The following is a 27,376-nucleotide window of genomic DNA, read 5'->3' as shown; positions in this document are numbered from 1 at the left end:
AAGGCCATTAATATCAATATAACTAATGAGGCTGTGCATATAGCCCACCACCCCAGTCATTTCTTGCCTGTTCTAGCTTCTGCATTTTTCCTACTCTGTTTTAATGAACCTCCAAAGTAATCCTGTTAAAACATAAGTCAGCTTATGTCATTTCAAATAAGAGCTAAAGTCCTTAACAGTGATCTTTGAGGACCTACCTAATCTTTGACCCTGTTCTCTTCCTGTCCCTGACCTCATCTCCTACCCACTCCCCTCATTTGCCTGGCTCCCTGCTCAGAGCCTTTCTGGCGATCTCTTCCCCAAAATAGAGTGTGGCTGATTCTCTTCCCTTTGGGTCCTTCAAATGTTGTCTTCTTAGTGAGCACCCCTTTTAAAGATAGCAATCTTCTTTTTCCTGGAAATCCCCTTCCCTTTTCTCAAATGCCCTTGTTACCATCCAGCAAAAATAAGTGAAATATGTTTACTAACTTACATTGTTTATGTGTTTCTATTACGTGCTATCCCTTTACTAGAATGTAAACCATAGAAGGCCAGGATTTTTCTCTGTTTGATCGCTGCTATATCTGCAGGGCCCAGACTGGTGCTTGTAACACAGTAGATGGTCAGGACATTCGTGTAGTATATGAATAAATATTACATTCTGTGAGATTATTTCTATGTTGCAATGGTGGTGATCATAACATCACTGCATCACTTTATAGTTTTAAAAGTTCTTTTATAAAGATTAAATTAATTTATTTGATGCTCAGCTTTTGAGAGATCATCCTGGCAGGTACTAGACCAATTTTACAGGTAAGGAAATTTAGCTAGTGAAGTTGTGTGACTAGTTTAATATATGCTCCTTTAAAAACACTTTTAAGTTTGAAGAAATCGAGCTAGCATTTATTAGCAGTGATTGGAATAAGTGCTCAGAGCGAAAAAGTCAGCCAGCAGCTAGTTTTGGAATTTGGGAGCATGAAATTGCAAAATAAAAGCACTTAATATTATCTGGGGAAATGGAGGTAGCCTGAGAAAGCCTGGATGTTACGGTTTTGCACTCAGTGAGGAAAGGATGTACCATGACTGGTTCTGGGACAGTCAATGTAGGTTAGCTATCAAAAATGAAATTACTGGTAGAAGAGGACAAATGTAGGTTGTAAAGAAAATGATGACGTTTAGACATCCCAAACTACTGCTTTGGTGGTATGGTAGATTTGCCTATAATAATGATAATGGCCAACACATGTGTAACTGGAGCCAGGCTGTTCTGAGCACTTCAACTTGGGAGATCCAAGTTATTATTACACTCTTCTAATGCAGAGCCCATCAAAGCTGCCATTTAGCTGGTACATTCCTGAAGTGCCACTTAGAAGTTAGCTGCTGCCCCAAGTACTCCAGGTGCCTGTGCACCTACCCTTGCAGCAGCTTTGGCCCCTCCTCTGGGACCCCCAACCTCATGACTCACCAACAAAAGGGTTGAAGCCTGGTGAGCAGGGGTTCTCTGTTCCATGTCGATGGTTAAAAATTTTAAAACTTGCCAGGACCCTCTTTTTATCTTGCATAGAGCAAGAATTGAACCTGGGCAGGCTGGCTTGGGAGTTTGTACTGCCTCTTTTCCCTCAAATGAAAGTCCAGAAACTTGAGTGGGAGTTATGTAGTTACCTCAAGAAGAGGGGTCATGACTAGGAACAGCAGGCAAAACTTTAATGGAATTGAATGTTTTATCTCTTAAAAAGAAATTTAAAGTAAATATCTAATACCAGTAGTGAGTACTTAGGTGTCTGACACGATTTTCTGTACCGTTCTGAATGTTTTTGGAAAAAAAATTTTAATACCAAAAAGTTTTATGATATTCTTAATTGTGTTTTTCTAGTGAAACAAATTCTTTTTTTAGTGAAACAAATTTTTTTAATACCAAAAAGTTTTATGATATTCTTAATTGTGCTTTTTTTAGTGAAACAAATTCTTTCCCCTCCATTCCTGTCAGCACTGACTTCCCTATTCCAGACCTTACTGAGCTGTGTCTCCAGAGGTCTTTGTATTCCCGTCTATGGTGCTTATTGTTTTGAGGCACTGCCATGGTGCTTTCTCTTTCACTGTAAACCTCATGATGAAGTAGATTCATCCTTGTCCGGATTCTCCATGTTAACATTTAAAGCCTTCCCTGAGCTGGCCTGATGGCATCTTCAGTCTTGATTTCCACTGCCTTTCATTCCTCCTCCTGCAGGCAGCATGGGCTTGTCATTGGCCTAGTTCCAGCCCCTTCTTGCCTTCAAGCATTGTTCCTTGTTTGTGTGACTCCTCTGCTAGAGATTCTTTTTTTGCCATTCCAGAATCCATGGTCCTTGATCCAAAACGTTTTCTGAAAAAATTCACTGCATAAACCTTTCATGTTGCTGTGTCCCAGTGGAGACCTCGGCAGCATCCTGTGATTCCGTAGAGAAGTGTACGAGTTAGTGGGATATAGACAGATTAAACCTCATACAAATTTCAGTCAGATTTTGTCATAAACTTAAAAAAAAATTTTGAATTTTGAAATTGTAGGCCTGATTTTCACTCTCTGAGAAACTTATTTTGTCCACAAAGCCTTCATTAGCAATTTTTTTCAACAATCACAGCTAAGTCCATGGACAGTGTAAGATAGAAAGCTGAGCAAATAAATATCCTTGACCTCAGTGTTCTCTTTTGTCTTTGGACACCCCAGACAGCGTATGAGCCAGAGCTGGCGCCAGTGATTAGCCTAAGAGGCTCCAGTGGCAGAGACAAGGGAGCTCCGGTGCACTTGCTGGTTTGACAAGTTCACAGCTTGAGGAATAAAGGGGCACCTCCTGTGGCTGCCAGGGTAGTGGTTTGTGATAGCTGGGCCAGGAGATTGAGGGGTGTCCCCCTGATTCTCCGCCAGAGTCTCTAACTCTGGAGTTACAGAATAGTGCACTTCTTACGGTGTACTTCAGAGAGTGTGAGACTTACTGTTAGCTGTGAGAGTGTCCCCAGCACTACTAAAGTCGGGGGTCACGGACCTAGCCCATGGAATTCCCAGTGCCCCACAGGTGTCCCCAGGTGTATCCACTTACTGACTGACACCCTGGCTAGACCACTGGAGGTGCCTTGTGAAAAGTGAAAGTAAAGGAGACAGCGAACTAGAGGAGTGGGAGGGTCTAACACTCTTCAGTGAGAGGCTCCTGAGGGAGAGGGGAGGAAATAGAGTCGAACTTGTGGAGAGGAGGAGGTAGAGTTGAACTCCTGGGTTTGACAAAACCAAATGTTTTGTCTTTGGATACCCCTGGTTGTTTGCAGAATGTAAAAGAATTCGCAAGACTCAAAAGGAATGGAAGTTAGAGGTTTATTCAAGAAGAAAGGCTGTGGTAGAGAAGCTGGGAGCAGAGTCTTGGGTAGACAACTGCCCCTAACTTCAGGTTGGCTTTTTCTTATATAGGACGTTGACATATAAACTGAGGTCATTTGATTGACATATGTTTGTTATGTAACTAGTTTCTTTCTCTGCATGTTCTCACCCAGAATGCATACAGAAAAATCCATAGGGGGAGCCAAGCCATAATATTCATTTTATTTTAATTGTGTTATAATGAGGCTGGAGTTCAAACAACAGGCAGGTTTCAGCAGTTTATGCAGGCCAGCCGTTCAAACTTGATCAATCTGGTTAGGGTCTTATCTCTTCTTCCTAAGGGTATTTGGACAGCTTAATTTATCTCTAGGGGATGAGCCTGGGCGGTTCCTGGGGAGGGGATGCAGGCCTGGGCAGGCCCCCTTTGGGCTCACTTTTATTAACTCTTCTTCTGCTTCATCATGTTTACCTTTCTTTCAACATTAGTAGCTTGAATCAGCCAATCAATGTTTAGCATACACTGGGGAATGGAATTTAATGACCTGGGACTAGGCTGTTGCTTTTGAATGGAGGCTTATTGCCCAGAGGCCACTTGGGAGGTCACCTGTGGCTGAGAGAACCTTTTTTTGCTGTTTGACTTGATTCTGGTTATTTTTATATACACATAAGATTCACTTGATCATATTTACATGCGCTTCTGACTGGAATGCTTCTTTTCAGTGGAATGGAACTTTCTAGGTGTAAGTCCAGCACTAAGGGCTTAGGCTGTTCTGTGGGGATACTTGTTCCTCTGTGGTTAATTGTGGTAATTTATCTTCCTCAGCTGCAGGAAATGCGTTTTGTCAGGCAGCCAAGCTCCATATGCAGCTTCAGAGCAAACACGATTCTGCTACCAGCTTTGTGGATGCTGGGAATGCTTACAAAAAGGCAGACCCTCAAGGTAAGACACGTCTCTGTCTGGGACAGCAGGACTGATGTTGGTGACATTTTTCACAGGTTACACTACTGGACCTTTTGAGTCCTGGTAAAAATAAATTTTTGTACTTTAGAATAATAGATATTTTGATAATTAGGAATTTTTCTTTAATCATTTGGAGCTTTAATGAGGAGAAAATATGTTACGTTTATCCTGGCTGTTTAATTAGTCAAGAGTATTTTCTTAAACTCCATTTATATTGCGTTTTGGAGAATTTTTTGGAAATTAGCTTTAATTTTACCTAAGACTTCTTATATCCTAATTTTACGAATATGTATACAGAGGGTGCCAAAAAAATGTATACACTTCTAAGAAAGGAAAAAAAAAAACTATTAAAATCGTAGAACTCAATGTATACCGATAACAAAAGATGAATACAAGTCATGTGTATATATTTTTTGGCACCCCTGGTATTGCTTATTAACGGAAACTCCAGCGTTCTTTCATTCCTAAATACCTAGTGTATTTTAAGATCCAGTTAATGGAGATTATGATATCCAATGGTTAAAAGCAACTTATTCACACAGTATTCATCTGACTTTTTAAAGTATTTGTCAAAGTTCTTGTTATGAGGAAAGAACAAACTTGGGTATTTGAAGTGGTAAAATTTTACGAATGTTATTTCTTTTTGAGTTAAGAGTGCACACTTAGCAATTAAAAACATTAATTTCTTCCCTCCCACACATGCAACTGGTAGTGATGGAGTCTCCTTTTTTCTTTTAGCAGTTCATTTTAACATAGAAATCCAAATTTTATGATTATATCATACAAAAATAAGATATCTTTAAGGGCTTTTGTATAGAGATTAATCAGTTTATTTCCAAAAGTGGAAAACTGAACACAGCGTAAATGAGCAGTAAGATGAGAATGGTAAAGTTATAATGCATCAACATTTTAGAATATGATACAGGCATTACATTCCCTGGTTTTAGAGAATTTTCAGTGACCTGGTAAATGTTCACATGGTAACTAAAGAACCACATGAAAATTGAGATCTCAAATTCATAAAACAGATACACAGAGGAATGCATCTAGAAAACACTGGAAGTAAAACATATCAGATACTAAAGAGTGGGTCTGAGTGTGATTATAGGTAGCTTATTTTTCTCTTTTTATTTTTCTGTATTTTTAAAGTTTTAACATTTCTTATATAGTATAGGAGGAAATTGCTTCTATATAATTTTTGTTTATCTACTTTCTAATTCTTAAGCCAGGCCTTTTTACTCTGCTCCCTCTTTTAAACCTAAAGTGCTAAACGTGGAACTGTCAAACACATGCCAGAATTATGAACACTACCATTTTGTGACAGGATATGTGCTGGCTCACTGTTTTAGGAAATTAATACACTTTTTTTTAGCACTGTCATTTATTAGATATTTTTTCCTTTTATGTATATGTTAGTGCACCAAAAGTTAGCATCTTTAACATTGTACAAAATGTTGACTTTGCTTAAGAGTTTCCGAACAGAGGTTTCAGTGCTTTTGATTTTGGCTACATGAGTCTATTGAAGTCATCCTTCATGTGAAGTGGTCTTCCAAAATTAATATATATATGCATGATATCACTGAAAACTACATTTACATTTGTGTTTTAGCAGATATAGTTGATCAATACTGATGACAACCCCCATTTGTCTTCTTTCCCCTGGATGGAGTCCTCACTGTCAGGTTAAGGGTAACTGAGCCAATACCAACCACTCCAGCTCCAGTTCCCTAAGTTGCACTGTAGCTGCTGTGGGCAGAGCATGCTGGGGAGTCTTGACTTGGTGTGATTTGTGTTTGCTTCTCACTAACTAATTTGCCCACCCTCTACCCCAAATGGGACCACCTTAACATTCTAGTACCAGCCAGGAAGATAGACTCACCTGAACCCTCTTTGACTGAATGGATTTTTCATTGTTTTTCTTAAATGCCTACGCTTCAGAGGCTATCAACTGCTTAAATGCAGCCATCGACATTTACACAGACATGGTAAGACATTGCCTTGCTCGAGTGGCTGTGGGGTGGACTCCTTGAGATGACTTAGAGGTGTGTTTTTTTTGTTGTTTTGTTTTTTGTATTCTTCTTCCCAAACTGATTGGCGTTAAAATAGGTAGAACATGAATGTGACTGTTTTGTGTGTTTTTTTGTTTTTTTTCTCCCAGGGAAGGTTTGCAATCGCAGCCAAGCACCACATTACCATTGCTGAGATTTATGAAACTGAACTTGTAGACATTGAAAAGGTAAGCAATGGATTCACTTACGTCATAAACTTGGTGTGAAGCAGCTGGTTGACTCCAGGAACCCTCTACTCTTCCAGCGGATTTGAGGGAGTATAGTGATCATACATGGCTTTATATGGAGGTTTTAGCGGCCTGGCAGCTAAGGAGTAGATGGGCTGTTTTCCTGGAGTGAGTGACTGAGACGAAAGCTAGTTAAGATTTACTCGCTATTTCTGTTCTGTGTGATTCATGTCAGGAGAATCTTCATCTCTTTCGCTGAGGCCTCTGTGGCCCTGTGAAGGAAGCTTAAGTACTATGGGCATTTGCACACCTTTATCTTCAGGCCTTGACCCTGGGGAAGAAGGTAGGTGAATACCAACTTGGCCACATATGTGCATCACTCAAGTCTGGCTTTCTAAACTGTGGTTTATATAGGAATACCTAGGAAATATTGTGGTTTTGGTTCTAGACCACTGCAATAAGGTGAATATTGCAATAAAGTTAGTCACAAATTTTTTGCTTTCCCAGTGGACATAAAAGCTATATTTATACTACACAACACATCCTAGAATAATATCATTTGTTCAACATTGTTTTGTTGTACGTTGATGAGATATTATAGGAACTTAACTCTTGTGTATATCAATTGGCCTATGGTAAAATTGGTTTTGTTATGTCGTTTCACTCAATGTGGCAGTACCTATTGACAGTGTTAAGTGAGGGCTAACTGTAGTCTATTGAGTGTGCAACAGCATTATATCTATAAAAACAATGTATTATACATACCTTACTTAAAGAAGCACTTTATTGCTAAAATATGCTCACGTCATCTGAGCCTTCAGTGAGATGTAATCTTTTTGCTGGTGTGGGTGTTGCTTTGATGTTGATGAAAATGCAGTATCAACCAAACACAATAAAATGATGCATGCCTCTAGTGGTAGAAGAAAAAACAGGGAGGAGGAAACACTTAAGCCTCTACTGTTTTCCATGCTTTGTCTTTGGTGGCGTGCTGTGAATTTTACCACATTTCAGCTTTATAATACCAAGGCCCCTTTATGAGTGTGGAAATTAAGACTCAAGACAGTTACACTGCCTAGGATCACTCAGGTTGGAACCAGTGGAGCTGATGCAAAGCTGGCTCTCGCACTGAGCTTTGTCCTGTCTCCTATTGTCTTCTCAGTCAGGGGATTGCCAGCAGGGCTGGAGTGTACCTTGGTGAGAGGAAAACATATTTGCCAGACTTCAGAGGCTGACTCAACTGAGACTGAAGACAAATGTTATGTAAAACTGTCCTCCTTAGTACTGTGGAACACAACAGGTGTGAGTCAGAAAGAGAAATGATAGTGGAGGAGATCATCGCTAATTAGTCAGACTAATGAACACTAAGCGTGCTCTGAGAGATTACAGTTGCAGCCTATTTGAATGGTCATGGTACTCCCTGTACCTGCTGCGACATTGGACACTTGTCATTCTCCCTCTCCTTTGTTTTATTTCTTTCCTTGGCTTTTGGAATATGGCACCCATCTGGTTCACTGAGCACTCGCTTTCTGACTGCTTAATTGGTTCCTTCTCTTCTCCTCACCCTCTAGTGTGGGGTGCCCCAGAGTTGGGTCCTTGTCTTCTCTCAATCCGCACTTGCTTTCTTGGTACCTCTCTGCACTCACTCAGCATCACAACTTTAAGTATCATCTGTATCCCAGATGATACTTGCAAATCTGTCTGCAGCCCAGACCTCTCTCTGAGCTTCAGATTCCTACCATGTTTCCCCGAAAATAAGACCTAACTAGAAAATAAGCCCTATCATGATTTTTCATGTCAGGGTTTATTATTATGTGTGTTGTTGTTATTGCTGGCTATGTTCTACTTTTCATTTTTATTATTGTCCTTGGAACTGTAAGATACAGCAGGCCGATTTCTCGTGTGTAAGGGTCTGTAAGTATTAGGTTAAACCAAATTGATGATATTCGTTTTGTTTTGTTTTTTTAAAAAAAACCTTCAAAACAGCAGTTACATGTGGTTCAACCCAACCCTATTTACTGAGTTCAAGATATTGGCAGTAGTTTAATAGGGGACCTTCATTTGAAATACAATTTGCATTAATTCTCTTAGCATTTATTTATTGAGTACCTGCTGTACTATGTTTCCCCGAAAATAAGACCTAGCCGGTTTAATGTGTCTTTTGGAGCAAAAATTAATATAAGACCCAGTCTTATTTTACTATAATACAAGACTTGGCCTTATATAATATAATATGATATGATATGATATGATACCAGGTATAATGTAATACCGGGTCTTATATTAATTTTTGCTCCAAAAGACGCATTAGAGCTGATGGTTCAGCTAGGTCTTATTTTTGGGGAAACACAGTATGATAGACATTATGCTAGGCTCAGGGACATATGGTGAGCAAAACCATCATGAGAGCTGCCTTCACAGAGCTTACGTTTTAGTGGAAGATGTGCATTCATCCAATAATCCTGCATGTGTGTGTATGTGACAGCTCTGACACGTGCTCCAAAGGAACACATTCCACCAGACGTTTTCTGGATATGTCTATATAGTTGTAAAAAGAGGACTATAGTGTACCTGTTCTTTTATGGCCTTACTATTGTATGAAGGACTTTCCATATTGAACTTTCTATCCGTTACTTTTAATTAATATATGGGGACAGTGGCCCTTTATATTTAACCACTTAAATTGTTTCCAGTTTTTTTCCTATTATAAATAATGCTGAGAAAAGTTGTTGAAGGAGGGGCATATTAGTTTGGGTAGGCTAGGTAGCTGAAATAAATAGACCCAAAACACAATCATGCAAGCATAGAAGTATCTATTTTTCACAAAACTGTCCAGTTTTGTCACAAAACTGCAGTCTATACAAGGCTAGTGTTGGCTCTGCCCTCTTTCAGCCTGTGGCGTCAGAGGGGGCTCTGCATTCTTGGACATCACCCTTACCATCTGCAAGAAGGGGGAACAAAGGCTTTATGGGCCAGAATGTTTGTTCCCAGTCAGCTCCCTGTGCCTATAACCACACTAAAATGGTTTCCTAACACAGCTCCCTAGCCTGTTATATATTATTTGTTGTGTTTTTCTCTTAACTCATTGTGAGGGCTGCCTTGAACCAGTTGAACTGACGGACGTCACCTGTAATCTGATCTTCGCATAATACTAGCTCCTCTTTTAGGCATACTCGAAAAACCTTGAAATTTGAGGCAAAGGTCTACAAACCCACCAAATATTTAGGTATGCCTGCAAGCCAAGAATGTTTTTCACATTCTTTAATCGTTGGGAGGGAAAAGCATTCATGACACATAAAAATTACATGAAATTGAAATTTCATTGTCCATATAAAGTTTATTTTGCATATAGCCATGCTCATTCATGTATGCATCATCTATGGCTGCTTTTGTGCTATCATAGGAGAGCTATGTAATGACAACAGATTGATTTTTATCATCACAAAGCCTAAAATATTTATCTGGCCTGTTACAGAAAATTTGCCAGACCTGTAATTTAAAATGTTCAGACTTACCTCTTGCCATTAGGGGTATAGAAACCATTGGCCTTTCCTATTCTACAAGGCCCTGCCTCTGGCCTTTGTTTCCTTTCATAATTGCCTACAAACCAGCTAATTCTTTCCAGAGTTCTTTTTTCTTATAAAACTTTGCTGAAAACACAGTACACACTATCATCTGGCTCTTTCCATGGACCTTCTTCCCATAGTTTCCAACTCCAGTAGGCATGTGTTGGCCTTCTGAGTTATCACATGCTTGATTTCACTAAATCTTATGCAACAGCAGGACAAGGGCTTTTAGCTTTCCAGCCTGCAACCTCTGTTTCCTTTCCACTTGACTGTTAATTCAGCACCATACATTTTAGATTAAAAACAACACCCTTATTAAAGATGAAACTTATGGTATTAGTGAGGGTAGCCTGTACTGCTGTAACAAGCCATAAATCTAAAATGTAATAGGGCTTCATATGTCTCTGGAATAACACTCCAAGGTACTGTTCTGGGTTAAACAGTGGTGGGGACATGGGAGTTGGGGTATACATTCTACCCTAACCGTAATTATTTAGGAACCAGGTTGGCAAAAGTTCTGCCATCTTCACCTTGTGGCTTCCAGTGTTACTTTAGACTTGGACATTGCCATTCTAGCTCATGAGAAAGGGAAAAGGCCTAGAGAAGGATGCAAAGTCACACGTATGGACTAAGTCTGGAAGTAGTTCACAGCATGTCTGTTTACATTCCATTGGAAAGAATAGGTTTCATGGCTACCCCAACTGCAGTGCAGGCTAGGAAAATGGTGTAGCTGGTTATTTGCCATGGGGGAAGCATAATGTAAAGCAAGCATTCTGCCATGAGGTTTCTAGAAGTGTATGCAATTTTGTGTTCCCTAAGTCAAGTAGGCCAAGTTGTGAAAAGTTTGCTGTTGGAGTAGATTTCTTTAGAAGAAAAATACCTATGCAAATGTTTTTAAATGCAATCCTTCAAACAAGTATTTTTAATAAAATATGTGTGTGTTTTCAGGCTATTGCACATTATGAACAATCGGCTGATTATTACAAAGGAGAAGAATCTAACAGGCATGTATTATTTTTCTTAATATAATTAAATGGATTTTAAGTGTGATAAAAGACAAATATTCACTATACTCTATGAGTGTATTTGACTGTACTAAATGAAGGTGTACTGGGATATCTTTTTAGTTTTCTATCAATTTGTTACTTGCTCTCCTCTGCTTCTTGATTTCAGTTCAGCTAACAAGTGTCTGCTGAAGGTGGCAGCATATGCCGCCCAGCTTGAACAGTACCAGAAAGCCATCGAGATCTATGAGCAGGTAAGACTACTGCTATGTTCAACTTCTAGTAGAAGTTACTCTGAATCTTATTATTTATTTATTTTTTTAAAGATTTTATTGGGGAAGGGGAACAGGACTTTATTGGGGAACAGTGTGTACTTCCAGGAATTTTTCCAAGTCAAGTTGTTGTCCTTTCAGTCTTAGTTGTGGAAGGCACAGCTCAGCTCCAGGTCCAGTTGCCGTTGTTAGTTGCAGAGGGCACAGCCCACCATCCCTTGCTGGAGTCGAACTGGCAACCTTGTGGTTGAGAGGACGCACTCCAACCAACTGAGCTATCCAGGAATTCAGCTGCAGCTCAGCTCAAGGTGCCGTGTTCAATCTTAGTTGCAGGGGGCACAGCCCACCATCCCTTGCGGTAGTCGAACCGTCAGCCTTGTGGTTGAGAGCCCACTGGCCCATGTGGGAATCAAACTGGCAGCCTTCGGCGTTAGCAGCACGGAGTTCCAGCCACCTGAGCCACCGGGCCGGCCCTCCAAAACATTTTTATCATCCCCAAAAGAAACCCCATTCTGCCTTCCTCCAAGTCCCTGGAAACCACCATCTGTTGTCTGTCTGAATGGATTTGCTTATTTATTCGAGGCCTTTACTATATGTGGAATCATGCAATATGTGGCCTTTTGTGACTGGCTTCTTTCACTTAGCATACTCGTAATTTTTTCAAGGTTCATTTATGTTGTAGCATGCATTAATACTTCATTCATTTCCATAACAAATTAATATTCCACAGTTTGATTATCTGTTTTTCAATTGATGGGTGTTTAGGTTCTTTTTATTAATACTTTGGGACTGTTATGAATAATACTGCTATTAACATTTGTGTTCAAGTTTTTGTGGGGGTATGTTTGCAGTTCTCTTGGTTATATACCTAGGGTTTGGACTGCAAGGTCATGTGCATGTCCATTTTTAACTTTTTGAGGAACTGCCAAATTGTTCCACAATGGCCACCTATTATGCCATCCCACCAGCAATGTATGAGTTCCAGTTTTTCTACATCCTCACCAATACTTGTTGTTTTCTTTCTTTCTTTCTTTTATTATTATTTTTTAATAATAACCACCCTAATGAGTGTGAAGTAGTATCTTGTTGTGTCTTTTATTTTTATTTCCCTAATGATTAGTGATATTGAGTATCTTTTCATGTGCTTATTGGCCATTCATATGTCTTCTTGGAGAAATGTCTATTCAATTTCTTTGCCCATTTTTGAATTAGGTTGTTTGGTTTTTGATACTGAGTTTTAGAAGTTCTTTCTGTTTTCTGAATATTAATCCCTTATCAGATAAGTGATTTGCAAATATTGTCTCCCATTCTGTGGGTTGCCTTTTTACTCTGTTACTAGTATCCTTTGATGCATAAAGTTTTAAATTTTGATTGAGTCCAGTTTTTCTTCTTTCTTTTTTTTGCCTATGTTTTCCATGTCATATCCAAGAAAATGCTAAACTCCAGGTTATGATATTGTTGCCCTGTTTTGTTCTAAGAGTTTTATAGTTTAAGCTCTTAGGTTTAGGTCTTTAATTCATTTTGAGTTAATTTTTGCGTCAGTGAAGGGTTCAACTGTGTTCTTTTGCCTGTGGATTTCCAGTGTTCCCACCACTATTTGTTGAGTACACTGTCCTTTAGCCATTGAATGGTCTTGGCACCATGCTGAAAATTATGTGACCAATATGCAAAGGTTTGTTTCTGGGCTATATTCTATTCCCTTGGTCTGTATGTATTTTTTATTTTTAGGTTTTTATTAAAAATATATAACCAACATACATTATATCAGTTTCAGGTATACACCATAGTTCTTCAGCATTTGTATACCTAAGGAAGTGATCACCATAAGGCCAGCAAACATCTGACCCTGTACTATTCTATCACAATATTATTACTATATTCCATCCATCCTATACGTTACATCCCCATGACTTACTTGTTTTATATCTGGAAATTGGAATGTCTTATTCCCCTTCACCTCACCTCCCCCACTGGCTTTTTAAATTTTTCAATTACAGTTAGCATTCAGTATTATTTTATATTAATTTCAGGTGTACAGCATAATGGTTAGATATCTGTATAACTTAAGAAGTGATCCCCCTGACGAGTCTATTACTCACCTGGCACTATACATCACTATTACCATATTATTGACTATATTCCCTATGCTTTACTTTAGATCCCCAAGATTATTTTGTAACTACCAATATGTACTTCTTATTCCCTTAATCCTTTTCGCCCAATCACCCAACTCCCCTCCCATCTATCACCCCAATAAACCTAGTACCCATCTGACATCATACATAGCTATTACAATATTATTGACTATATTCCTGTGCTATATCCTACATCCCTATAACTACTTTGTAACAACCAATTTGTACTTCTTAATCCCTTCCTGTTTTTCCCCCACCCCGTCAACCCCCCTCCCATCTGGCAACTATCAAAATGTTCTCTGTATCTATGAGTGTGTTTCTGTTTTGTTTGTTTGTTTATTTTATTCTGTAGATTCCACATATAAGTGAAATCACATTGCCATCTGTCTTCCGTTGTCTGACATACTCCACTCAGCACAATACCCTTCAGGTCCTTTCATGCAGCCTCAAATGACAAGAACCCATTCCCTTCCATGGCTGAGCAATATTCCATTGTATTGATGTACCACCTCTTTATCCATTCATCCATCAGTGGCCACCCAGGCTCCCTTCAATCTTGGCTATTGTAAATAATGCTGCAATGAACATATGAACGTATGGATGCAATTGTCCCCTTGGAGTAGTGTTTTGGGTTTCTTTAGGTAAATAATCAGAAGTGGTTATGGATAAATAATCACAATCAGTTCTAATGTGTCTTTTGGAGCAAAAATTATTTTAAGACCCTGTATTGTATTGTATTATATTATATTATATTATATTATATTATATTATATTATATTATATTATATTATAATGACTTGGTCCTATATTATAGTAAAATAGGACCGGGTCTTATATTAATTTTTGCTCCAAAAGATGCATTAGAGCTGATTGTCCGGCTAGGTCTTAGTTTTGGGGAAACATGATAGATCTTTGCTTTTCATCACTTTGAATATTTCCTGCCAATCCCTTCTGGCTTGCAAAGTTTCTGTTGAGAAATCAGCTCACAATCTTATGGGAGCTCCCTTATAAGTTACTAGTTGCCTTTCTGTTGCTGCTTTTAGGATTCTCTCTTTGTCTTTAACATTTGCCATTTTAATTATAATGTGTCTTGCTGTGGGCCTTATTGGGTTCATCTTGTTTGGGGATCTCTGTGCTTCCTGAGCTTGTATGTCTATTTCTTTGGATAGGTGAGGAAATTTTTCAGTCATTTCTTCAAATAGTTTCTCGATCCTTGTTTTCTTTCTTCTCCTTCTGGTACTCCTATGATGTAAATATTGTTACACTTGATGTTGTCCCAGAGGTCTATTAAACTGTCCTCATTTTTTCTGGATTCTTTTTTTTTTTCTTTCGCTGTTCTGATTGGGTATTTTCTGCTACCTTGTCTTCCAAATTGCTGATTCAATCCTCTGCTTCATCTAGTTTGCTGGTGACTCCTTCTAGTCCATCTTCATTTCAGTTATTGTAGTCGTCACTTCTGACTGGTTCTTTTTTATGGTTTCTGTCTTTTTTTATATTTGCTATCTTCTTGTTGAAATTTCACTAAGTTCCTTGAGTATCCTTATAACCATTGTTTTGAACTCTATATTTGCTTGCCTCCATTTTGTTTAGTTCTTTTTCTGGAGTCTTCTCTTGTTCTTTCATTTGGGATGTATTTCTTTGTTTTCTCACTTTGGCTGCCTCTCTCTGTTTGTTTCTCGGTATTAGGTATGGCTGCTACGTTTCCCAGTCTTACTGAGTGGTCTTATATAGTAGGGATCCTATGTGGCCCAGTAGCACAGTCTCTTTGGTCACCTGCACTGGGTATTCCAGGAGTGTCCCTTGTGTGTGCCCTCCTATTATATGTGAGCCTTGATTGCTAATAGCATGTCAGTAGGTGGGGTTGACCCTCAAGCTGACCACATGATGGAGTTTGGCCACATCCACAGCTTACGGGTTGCTGTGTAGGAAGCTTGCCACACAGAGTGGGATTCCCCTCAGCGGGCTCTGGTGCCTACTGAGACCTCCCTTGGGTATGCCACTTTGGGGTCTAACTGGGTGGCACTCTGCTGTGGTCTGAAGCCAACCTTCAAGTATGTTTTTTCTGGAGCTCTTGGGAGGGGCTGTAGTGTAGGCCCATGTCAGCCATGCCTGTGACCAGTCAGGGAGTACCTGGTAGGAGCTACAAAGCAATCCACAGTTGGTTGCTGCCTGTGCTGGACCTGGAGGCACGTAGGGGAGGGCACGCTGTGAACCGAGGATAGCTTCTACCAGTACCAGGTCTGAGGTAGCTTCGCAAAAACCCAGGACACACGGAGGCCTGCTGCTGATTGCTGGCTCCCGTAAGGTTCAGCTGCTGATAAAGCCTTGTGCTGTGTGGAATTGTGTGGCGGGGTCTCAGTGAGTCATCAAGGTGGAGCGAGTGGAGCTCACCAAACCAATTCAGATTCAGATTTGGCCATGGGCATGGGGGAGAACTTAACACAGGAAATATGGCTCCAGCCTGCTGGCTGTATAGGAGAAGGACCCCACACAGGGAAAGTGGCGACTATCTTCCAGCCCACATCCCACAGCCTCAATCTGCCCCCCGTATGTCTCTGAGGCCCCGAGTCACTGTCTCTCTGCTGGAGCTCACACTGAATGTCTGAAAGTGGATCTATGCAGGCTCTTTAAGAGGACATCTAGGTTTCCCACAGCCTTCTACCCCACCCAGACAGTTGGAATCCCCACTGTTTTTCACAGCCAAATGTTGTAGACGCTTATCTTCTCAGCACTAGTACTCTGGTCTGGGGAGGCTGGTGTGGGGATGGAGTCTCTTACTTCTCCATTGGGAACCTTTGTGGCCAACATATCCCTTTCCGTTTTCATCCTCCACGTGGAGGTTTGGGGCTGGCTCATTTTGAATCTCTGCCCCTTCTACCAGTCTCGACATGGCTTCTTCTTTATATCCTTAATTGTAAAATTTTTGTTCAGCTAGACTTCACATTGGTTCATCGTTCTGTAATTTAGTTGTAATTTTGATGTATTCACAGTTTGAGGCAAGCAAACTACTCTGCGTATCTACTCTGCCATCTTGGATCTCTCGTGTATGTCTGTCTTTATGCCAGTATAACACGGTTTGATTACTGTTACCTTGCAGTAAGTTTTGAAATTGGAAATTGTGAGTCCTCCAACTTTGTTCTTTTTCAAGATTGTTTTGGCTATTTGCAGTTCCTTTACATTTCTATATGAATTTTAGGATCAACTAGTCAGTCTTTACTAAGAAACCAGCTGGGATTTTGACGAGTTGCATTGAATCTGTAGATCAATTTAGAAAGCATTTTCATCTTAACAACATTAAGTCTTATAGCCTGTGAACACAGGGTGTCTTTCCATTTATTTAGATCTTTAATTTTGTTCAACAATATTTTATCGTTTTCAGTGTACAAGTCTTTCACTTTTTTGGTTAAATATACTCCTGAGTATTTTATTCTTTTTGATGCTATTGCAAATGGAATTGTTTTATTAATTTCCTTTTCAGATTGTTAGTTGCTAGTTTTATATACTGCAACCTTGCTGTACTTGTTTGGTGGATTCCTTAGGAATATCTGTGTACTCAATTAATCCTTTACTGTATAGTCATGGTGTGTAGTCTGTCTTCGTGTAGAATTAACCCCTGGTCATTCACAGAATGTAAAATTAACCTCTGGTCGTTCGCAGAATGTAGAAGAATTTACAAGACTCTACAAGAGTAAACAAAGATTTATTGAAAGTTGAGGGAGAGTTCTGTTCGGAATTGGCAGAAGTTTAGCCAGGGCAGTCTGAGACAGAGCTGTGGAGACAGAGGGGTAAGAGAGAGATACTGGCTGGAGTTTAGCCAGCACAGAGTCCTATGGGGGACAGCTGCACTGATGAGAAGAAGCACTGGGATTTTATTTTTATTTTTCCATGCAGGTCGTAGGGTGCTTGTCAGCTTGCAGGGGGGCTGCCATTACAATTATCTTCTTCTGGGAACTGTTCTGTTCCCACCTCTGATGGGTGTTTGTTAGTTTGCAGGGGGTTGCTGTTGTGACTGGGAACTGTTCTGGTCTCACCTATGATGAATGTAAGGTGCTTGTCAGCCTGCAGGTGCAGTGCTAGCCAGGGGATTCATGACTAGCTTGTTCCTGTTAGCTCCAAGCTCGCTCCTGTTAACTCTTTGCCTGTCCCATGCTGCCAGCTCACAAGCCCACTCCTGTTAACTCTTTACTTGTCCTATCATAATCCTGTTTGTAAGTTATCGGAATTAGTTTGCTAGTATTTTGTTGAGGGTTTTGCATCTATTATAAGGGATATTGATTTTTAATTTTCCTTTCTTGTGATGTCTTTGGTTTTGGTAGCAAGGTAATACCAGCCTCATAGAGTGAGTTGGGAAATCTCTAATTATAATTGTGGATTTGTCTGTCTCTCCTTTTACTTCTGTTAGTCTGTTTCACATCTTTTGCAGCTCTGTTGTTTGATTCATACATATTTAGGATTGCTATGCCTTCTTGGTGGATTAATCCTTTTATCATTATTATATAATGTCACTCTGGTAATTTTCTTTGCTCTGAAGTCTACTTTATTTGATATAAATGTAGCCTCTCCTGCTTTTTTTTTTTTTTTTTTTTATCAATGTTTATATGATATATTGTTGTGCATCGTTTTTCTTCCAATCTACCTGTACCGTTATAATTGAAGTTTCTTATGGACAGCATATAGTTAGGTCATGCTTTTTAATTCATTTTGCCAATCTGTCTTTTCATTGACATATTTAGACCACCCTTATAATAATTATTGATACATTAGGGCTTATGTTTGTGATTTTATTTTTTGTTTCAGTTTATGCTATTTTTCATTTTACTGTTTCTTTGCGGGGGAGGGGGTTCTGCTTTCCAGTGGGTAACTTATCTCTAGTGTTTTTGAGTATATCTCTCTGAATGGTTTTTTTTAGTGAATGCTCTAGGAATTACATTTATATAACTTATCGTAGGCTAATAATGTCATCATTTTATCAGTTCCAGTTGACTATAGAAGTCTTATCATACTTTCTCTCTTTATCCTCCCCGTTCAATATACCGTGTTCCCCTGAAAATAAGACCTAGCCGGACAATCAGTTCTAATGTGTCTTTTGGAGCAAAAATTAATATAAGACCCAGTATTATATTATACCCGGTCTTATATTATAGTGAAATAAGACCAGATCTTATATTAATTTTTGCTCCAAAAGATGCATTAGAGCTGATTGTCCGGCTAGGTCTTATTTTCAGGGAAACATGGTATAATTTTCTTTACATACTTTTAGGACCTTATCAGTCAATGTTATAATTTTTGCTCTAACCATCAAATGTAATTTGGAAAACTCAAGAGAAAAACTCGTTAACCCATATTTTGTTTGCTGTGTTCTTTCTTCCTCATATTCTGAGATTCCTTCTTTTATTGTTTGCTTTCTATTTAGAGAATATTCTTTTGCCATTCTTTCAAAGTAGATCTACTGACAACATATTTTCTTTGTTTTCCTTCATCTGAGGATGTTTTGATTTCCTTTTCATTCCTGAAACATATTTTCTGTAGGTATATAATTCTTGGTTGACAAGTTTTTTTGTTTTGTTTCATTTTTTTTGTTTTTTTGTTTTTAGTACTTGAAAAATGAGCCACTAACGGCCTCCATGTTTTTTGATGAGAAGTCAGCTGTCATTCAAGTTGATTTTCCCCTGTAAGTAAGGAGTTGCTTTTCTCTGGCTGCTTTCAGTGTTTTTTATATATTTCGTCTTCAGTTTACAGTAGTTTATGTAGATCGGAATGGAGATCTTTGCTTTGATCCTGTTTGGGTTTCACTAAACTTCATGAATCTATAGGTTTATGCTTCTTGCCATATTGGGAATTTTTAGCCATTGTTTCTTCAAGTACGTTTTTAGTCCCTCTCTTTTCTCCTCTCCTTCCAGAACGCAGGGGCCCCCAATGTTAGACCTTATTACATAATTTCATAGGCCCCTGATTCTTTGGGGGTATTTTGTTTGTTTGTGTTTTGTTTTTGTTGTTTTTTGTTTGTTTGTTTTTTTCTTCTCTCTGTTGTTCAGACTGAGTAATTTCTAATGTACTATGTTCTGTTAATTAGTTTGTTGATTCTTCTGTCCCCTACACTCTGCTGTTGAGCCCATCTACTTTTTGTGTGGGTTTTTGTGTTTTTTTCAGGCCTGAAATTTCCATTTGGTCTTTTTTATGTCTTCTGGGATTCTTTGCTGTGAATTTCTTTTTGTTGTTGTTGTTGTTGATGCTTTCTGTTTTTTTCTTTACTTTCAAGTATTTCTGTATTGCTCATTGAAGCATTTTTATGAGGGCTCCTTCAAAATCTTTGTTAGATAATTCTCAAATTTCTGCTCTCTCAAAGCTGTCATCTATTGTTGTTTTTTAATTCAGCTTGAGATCTTCCCCTTTTTTGGTATGGCAAGTGAGTTTCAATTGAAAACTACACATTTTCACATTATGTTATGATATCGGATTTTACTTAAACTTTCTCTGTCAGCTGGTTTTCTGTGACACTGCCCTGGCTGGGGAAGGGGTGTGTCGCCTCATTACTGCCAAATGGAGGTAGAAGTTCAGGCTCCTCACATTAATGTCTGCGGGGAGACAGCTGTTCCATTCCAGTTCTTGCTTGTTCTCTATCAACACTATGCTGGGGTTGCCCTTGTTACCGCCAAGTGATGATGAAAGTCTTAACCCTCCAGTAGGCCTCTTCTGAAACCATGCCTGTTGGGAGATGAAAACTCCTGATTCCTGCTGAACAGAGGTGGAATCCAGGCTCCCTGTGTAGTCTCCACTGCCTCAGAGGCAGGGATGAAGGCTTGGCTTCCTACTTGCTCTTATCTGAGGCCACCTTTGCAGTAATGTTGGGCTTCCCCTTGCAGTCTTGAAAGGATGATTGTCTTGGTTTCCTCTTTGGCCTTTGATGGTGTGAGTGGGGGTAGGGCCATACTTTCCTATGGTGTTTGGCTGGAGTAGAGCAGTTATTATCTGAACATTTTTTGTCTAACTGCCCCTTTCCTAGTCCTCTGGCTGGAGACAGCAGACTTTTGTCTTCTCTCTCTCTCTCTCTCTCTCTCTCTCTCTCTCCATCTACTGGTTTTTATACGTTGCTTGCTTTTTCTCTGCCAAGTCAGGGATATATTAAAGAAAAAGAAAACCCAGAGAACTCACTGCTGTGTTTTCTCATGTGTCTCAAGGTCCCTATCAGACTCTTCTCTCTGCCTTTTAGTCTTCTAATGTTTGTTTTATATAAAATGACTGGGGCCTTAGTTGTACTGAGCAGGAGGGCTAGAAGAAAGTGTATCTATTTCATCTTCCTGCAAGTGGAAGTCTTCTGAGTCATTTTAACAGGTTAGCACCTTATGCATTAAATATTGTTTCTTCTAGTAAAATTATTAGGTTAAAAGAATATATTTCATGGCTAAACTAACATAAGATACAGAAGTATTTTCTAAAGCGCAATAGGTGAGAATCAGTTTGCCTAATAAAAGAAGGCAAACCTTTTAAATCTGACTCTGCTTTCTGTGCCTAGGTTGGGGCAAACACCATGGATAATCCTCTATTGAAGTACAGTGCAAAGGATTACTTCTTTAAAGCAGCCCTCTGTCACTTCATAGTCGATGAGTTGAATGCCAAGGTAAAGAGTCCTTCAGCGCTAGTTTTCTTATACACATTACCCATGAAAGCAGGCCTCACTCAGGCACTCGGTTGTTCTTGCTATCCCTTTGTTTGGGCAGTATTTATTAGTAACAAGACTAAACTGAGTACATTAAAAAATATATAATAATAGTACTATGATATGTGTCCCAACTGTAATCTTGTAATAACTACCAAAGGTGTTCTCTTGAACTTCCCTGGTAGCCACGTTTTATTTAGTAGTTTTGCCTTGAAGAAATTAGGAGGCTAAGGGGGAGACAATAAAAGTAGAATAACTGTCTTTTTATTTTTAAACTCAGAAGTGGAATTGGAATGAGGATTAGGGAGAAAGTGAAAGCTGAGAGACAAGAGTCAGAGACTTGGGTAACTTGTCTGTGTCTGGAGTTGGAAGAGCAGAATTAAAGCCATTAAGAGGAAAAGCATTCTTCCCTCAAGCCTTGAGCAGTGGTCTAACTGATTTCTTGGGAATCTGGACAGTGTTAAGGAAAAACTTCTCCATTTAATGGATGAAAACAGACACCTGGTCTGTGAGTTTTTAGGAATTAGATTTGACTCATGACATCTCCTTTGACATCTTCTTTACAGCAACCTAATTCAGAAAAATTTGTTTAGAAATTTATTCTTAACTAAAATTGAAAATCAAAATAGATAGGATTTCTATATTGATTTTGATGTTGAGTTTGACAGCATACTTCTTATACATTTAAATGGGATGTAGATAAATCTTACTGAAGTTAATAAAATGTTCAAAGTTTTGTTTCCTGGTTTAGTGAGTTGGATATTAACAAGTGGTTTTTCTCTCTCAGCTTGCTCTTGAGAAATATGAGGAAATGTTTCCAGCATTTACTGATTCAAGAGAATGTAAATTGTTGAAAGTAAGTAATATTAGAACCTTGAAGAAAAAAGTCTTTGCTGTCAGGTGGGATTGCGTATGCCATGAAGTGGTTTTTTTTTGTTGTTTTGTTGTTGTTTTTTTTGTTTTGTTTTGTTTTTGCAAATGTCTTTTAAATTTATTTCTGAGGCAAGGCAAATGGAAGGAAAATGTTTCTACAAAAAAAATACTGTGTGTGTAGGAAATTGTCACAATTTTATTCTACATGGATATAAATGATTATACTTTAATTTAGGCCCTGGTGGCTTAAAATTATATAACAAAATAGAAAAATGGAAAACTAATATTCCCTATACCCTGTTTCAAAGGCAGGCACTACCAAGATCAAGGAGATGCCACAGTGTTGGTAGAGGGTAATTACTGTTCAAACTATATAGCTATAATTACCTTCAGACTAAAATAAAATGCTACAATCCTTCTAAGGCATATGTATTATGCAAACAATATATACACATAATACATATTTAAAACAAGACTTAATATAAACAATAACGAACAGGTCAATTTTTCTTCACTGTCTTGAAATACAATTTAACTACACAAGTGATGGAGCAACATATACATATATATAAATGTACTTGTAACTCTACAGTAAAGTTTATTTTTGGTGCTTTTATAGCACATCAGTGTAAACAGTTTAACGTGGCTTTGTTTTATATTTTAAAACATTCCTTGTATTTTCAAGATTTAAAGCGATTTTCTAGTTCTTCCTTTTCACAGAAAACAAAGTGGAACTTCTTAGCCCACCAAACTAGTTTTTTCCATATTTTGTTACTAGAAACTTCTAGAAGCTCATGAAGAACAGAACAGTGAAGCTTACACTGAAGCAGTAAGTTATGTCCTTGTGATATAGTACATTCTTTAAAGGTTTAAGTTACAGAAACTTCTCTTTTTTTTATTGTGTAAATGCTGATCGATTATTTGAACATTCTTCCAGTATACCTACCATGTTTCCTCGAAATAAGCCCTAGCCGTACAGTGAGCTCTATTGCATCTTTTGGAGCAAAAATTAATATAAGACCTGGTCTTATTTTACTATAATATAAGACCGGGTCTTGTGTAACATAATACACTATAAGACCAGGTCTTATATTAATTTTTGCTCCAAAAGATTCATTAGAGCTGCTTGTACAGCTAGGTCTTATTTTCGGGGAAACACGGTAAGTTGTATTTTCCAAAGGTTGTGTTTTATACATCCATCCCCAATACAATTAGAAAGTTCTATTAGCCATGGTGAATTTAGCTGTGAGGCAAATTCAAGAGAGAATATCACTTACTGTTACAATTTGCTGTTTGAGTGTTTTCTTTTCAAAGTAATCTGTTCTGTATACAAGTGTAAAATAAAATCAGTTAAACACAATTTAAAATATAAAAACAGTGAAATTTTGCTATATTCCTGGCATACAATAAGTGGAAGACTTTTTCTTTATATTCAGCATTCTTCTGTTTTCTTGTCTTTTCCCATCTTATGTGTAGAATAAGGCAAATTTCTCAGTATCCTCCGTTAATATATTCATCATGGCTTTGAAACAATAGTGGAAAGAAATGTTTTCACGTTTAACTATTGCTGCAAAACCGTTTTCATCCTATTGAAATGTCATTCTTTGGTAATGTGTTGGAAGGAGTTAAAGGAATTCTGCTTCCACACATCCTTTCTCTGCAAGTACGTTTTTCATGTTCAGTGAATATTGGAGCAGTATCAATTTTCTTCTCCCCTTCTCATTCTTATACAATGTCTAATTTCCTTTGTCACAGTAAATGTGGTCTTCTTCCAATTATAAAGGCTCTTAGGAATTTTTGCCATCACATATTAACTAACATACAGAGCAATATAAAAGAGGAATTTGTCAATAGCTCCATCAAAACAGGATAATGAAAAAATAAACGATTTTTAATGAAGAAAGTTATGAACTGGAATGTATAATTTTAAATAAAGAAAGTGGTGGATTATCACTGTATATATTTAAACAGCTTGGGACACTGTTGTTTTGTGTTTCAATTGTATTTCCGTGGACTAATTCCTATTTCTCTTTTCTTAAACTAGGTGAAGGAATTTGACTCAATATCTCGCTTGGATCAGTGGCTTACTACCATGTTGCTTCGTATCAAAAAGTCCATCCAAGGGGATGGAGAGGGAGACGGAGACCTAAAGTGAGACATTTATAAGTCTTTGTGGCATGCAGCTAAGTTCCATCTTAGGGCTTTCCTCTTTAGTTTCATCTTAGGGCCAAGTGTTCTTTATGGGATGTCCATTTAATGGCTTAATTTTGTTGCACAGTGTTGTTTAAGCTTGCCACGTTTGTGTCACTGTTAGGCAATGAATGAGAAGCTCCTGTGCCTATTGTGGATGTGATGGGCTATTTCATGCTTGTCAAAGTCCCCAGTTTTCTGAGAACTACTTCAGAATTTTGTTACTGTTAATTTGATATTTGCAGAGCTCATGTTTAATTTTACCATATTTTTTTATGTCCTTTTTCTTGGACTTGAGTACCCAACCCAGTTGTTCTAACCAATATTTTGCATACTCTGTAAATTTGCATCTGGATGTATTCTCTAAAAGTATGTATTTAGTTTAGGGTGGTTGTTAGGAATGAGTTTATGACTTTTCTCATTAGAAATTTTTGTTGTTCTCTCGTAATTCTTTTGATGGTTCTAGTGACCAATTTCTTTGCTTTTGATATTGTTCCACATGCTAATGTGCATGCGAAAATTCAAAACAGCCAGGGTCTGCCAGTATCACTTACATTGTGAGAAAAGGGAGCTTCCTGGCAATACTTGCCTACGTGTATGGACAAATGTCAGCATAGGTTTAACTGCTTTGTATATACACACACACACACACACACACACACACACGGGAAATAAAATTTTTCGTTTTCCTGGGCATAGTATCTACTTTTAGTTGGGGTGAAAATCCCTTTCTTTATATTCACATAATGGTTAATTCACATAAAGAAAAAGGGTACATCCTTTTTCTTTATCTCCATGTTTATATACTTTCCCACATTGAGATGGTAGGTACGCTCTATGCCCCGGTCATGTACATCCTCATCAGGGCTGGGAGAGTATTTAAGTCAAAGCTTGAAAAAGTGTTTCATTAATTTTATGGTTTTATTGAATGTGATGGGTTAGGTAGGGTAAATATGGTACAGAGCTTTACTGTCTGCCTCCAACTAGCACAGAACTCCAACTAGCTTCTGAGGGGACTTTTTCTCTTAGCTGATGGAATTGTTTCAGCTTGTGTGTTTGAACTCGGTCCTTTTATTTTGGTTTACACAATATGTGCTCTATTGATTTATGAACTTGATCTCTACCCGTTATGTTATATGCTGACACTGTACTTTAGATATGGCCTTGTTTTTTGAATCTCCTCTTCTATACATATTTTTAGGCTTAAATGATTTATGTTTGTTGTGCATTGGTTGCCAGAAATAACCTATGTTTCTTTCTAAATTGTGCTACTGTCATTAATGACAGGTAGTGAAACTTCCCATGTTATGTTAGGTAGTAACTGGTATTTAAATGGTGTTTCTTTTTTGGATGGCCCTCAACTGGGATTAGTAGTAGGCTTTTGTTGGGCAGAAGTAGAGTGGGTGTGCCCAGACCATGGGCTCAGTGAGGAGGAAGGTTTGGGGATGGTGAATACGTCAGTCTGGGATGAAGGAGAAAGTAGCAGGAACGGAAGTTGAAAAGGGCCAGCCGAGGCCCGATTGTGGAGGCTCTTTCTCAGGTGGTTGTGAGGATTTACTGGCCATAGTTGTGGGGTGACATGCGTGAGGTGGACTGATGAAAGGAAAGGTTAGTGGTGTCACAGTGTCAGTTGAAGTGGAGGGAATGGACCAGAAGACATGGACACTGGCGTTAGGCCCTGGAATCTGATGAGGATTTCTTTCTTCCTTCAGAGGTCAGGGATTCTTAAAAAAAAAATCTGGCTATTACTTACAGTACAATTTGGAACAGAGTTCAATTCTTATTTCCTGTTGGAATCTCTTATGAAAATATTATAGAGAGAAAAGTGGGTTTTTGTTGCTTTATCTAATCTATTCCACAACCAGCCAAATGCACTTTTGTGAAAAGTTTTTTCCAAATGCACTTTTGTGCAAGTGAGGCATGGGAAGTGCTTTTGTAGCTGGTGTCCTCTGGCCATAAATCTGTCCCATCTGGAGAGCATTTAAACCCTAGCCATCCAGCATGCTTCTTTCATCTCTAGTCTAGAAAGTTTATTTCCACTTGTTAAAAGAATCTTCTGGTCTGGCCACTTAAAGTAAAAACCAAATGATTTCTTTTAAGGCAATTCCATTTAGCTTTCCTCATGATCCCCTGACAAACCTCTGTCTGAAAAAGGGTTATGGTTTTTAAAAATAGTTTTGGCAACATTTTCTGTCAATCAGAGACTTGCTTATTTGTGTTGAAATAAACACTGGGATCAGTGCCTGAGTTGAGAATTTTTTTTAATATTTCACACGAAAGAGTATAAATAACTATAATGACTGGACAGACCTGTTAGAAGATAAAAGGAAAATGAGAGGGAAAATGTCGCATTAGCAGTATCCAAACTTCCTTCCTTGAAAGGTTCCATCAGTGAATATAGGGTAGAACTCAGAGGCCCAAGCTAGGTTTTCAGGATGTATAGAATGTTATTTATGAAAAAAATATAATGACTGTTTATGTTATAGTTCTTATATTTTAACAAATCTGGGGTTAGTTCATAGTCAAAGTCAGTTAAAATTTCTTATAGAAAAGCTTTGCTTTTTGTGACAACATTTTTATAGCTTGTGTGAGTTTTTTTATTTATTTTAAAACATTATTTTTGCACTGTCGTGACTGTGTGTAATGGTGTCACTGTAACCAAAATGTGTGCATTTATTGTTTCCTCTGATACTGTGCATTTAAAAAGTCCAAATGCAAACCTTTGTGGCATTTGGGGTTTGGCAGCACAGCATGTGACCCACCCCCTGTGGTGTGCATGCAGGTTCCTGCCTGTGAAGTTACTGAGTCAGTCACTGTGGGGTTCTCCCTCATTCTCTCCGGTGGAGGATTGTATTATGAAAATTAACCATGTGACAATAATTCTAACATTGCAGAAAAGAGTATGTATGTTTTATGTGAACCTGTACAGTAAATAAAGTGGAAATTATGAGTAATATTTTGACAGGTCTTTCTAGGTAAATTTACACAGATCAATAGTAGCTTCCGTTCGACGTTATTCCTATTAAGTTTAAGGCAATGGGCATTAATATTGTCTAGGCTCTTTGAATCCATCCAAATACGAGTTTTGCTGTTAAAATCTCTGTTACTTGGTGGAAATTCAGGGCACTGTAATGGTTTTGCAAGCTGAGGGTTTATGAAA

The 27,376-nt window shown here is 38.4% G+C and overlaps 1 protein-coding gene across 4 annotated transcripts in view; it reads left to right on the top strand.

Moving 5' to 3' along the window:
* Positions 1 to 27,170, top strand: part of NAPB (NSF attachment protein beta) — a 45,430-nt gene extending 18,260 nt beyond the window's left edge. For 2 of the 4 annotated variants that reach the window (XM_019718671.2, XM_074317731.1), the window contains exons 3-10: positions 4,149 to 4,265; positions 6,445 to 6,522; positions 11,034 to 11,089; positions 11,259 to 11,343; positions 21,010 to 21,114; positions 21,941 to 22,009; positions 22,805 to 22,855; positions 24,071 to 27,170. In XM_019718671.2, the coding sequence (XP_019574230.1) occupies positions 4,158 to 4,265; positions 6,445 to 6,522; positions 11,034 to 11,089; positions 11,259 to 11,343; positions 21,010 to 21,114; positions 21,941 to 22,009; positions 22,805 to 22,855; positions 24,071 to 24,181 (663 nt within the window). In that variant the 5' untranslated portion in view covers positions 4,149 to 4,157 and the 3' untranslated portion in view covers positions 24,182 to 27,170. Of the gene's footprint in view, positions 1 to 4,148; positions 4,266 to 6,224; positions 6,272 to 6,444; positions 6,523 to 11,033; positions 11,090 to 11,258; positions 11,344 to 21,009; positions 21,115 to 21,940; positions 22,010 to 22,804; positions 22,856 to 24,070 lie in introns of all 4 variants that reach the window. The other 2 variants (XM_019718670.2, XM_074317730.1) reach the window with 2 other exon arrangements.
* Positions 27,171 to 27,376: the final 206 nt, after the last annotated feature.

The sequence above is a fragment of the Rhinolophus sinicus genome, linkage group LG13, assembly GCF_036562045.2.
Source record: "Rhinolophus sinicus isolate RSC01 linkage group LG13, ASM3656204v1, whole genome shotgun sequence".
Classification (NCBI taxonomy): Eukaryota; Metazoa; Chordata; class Mammalia; order Chiroptera; family Rhinolophidae; genus Rhinolophus; species Rhinolophus sinicus.
This window is presented reverse-complemented; position numbering and strand designations above follow the sequence as displayed.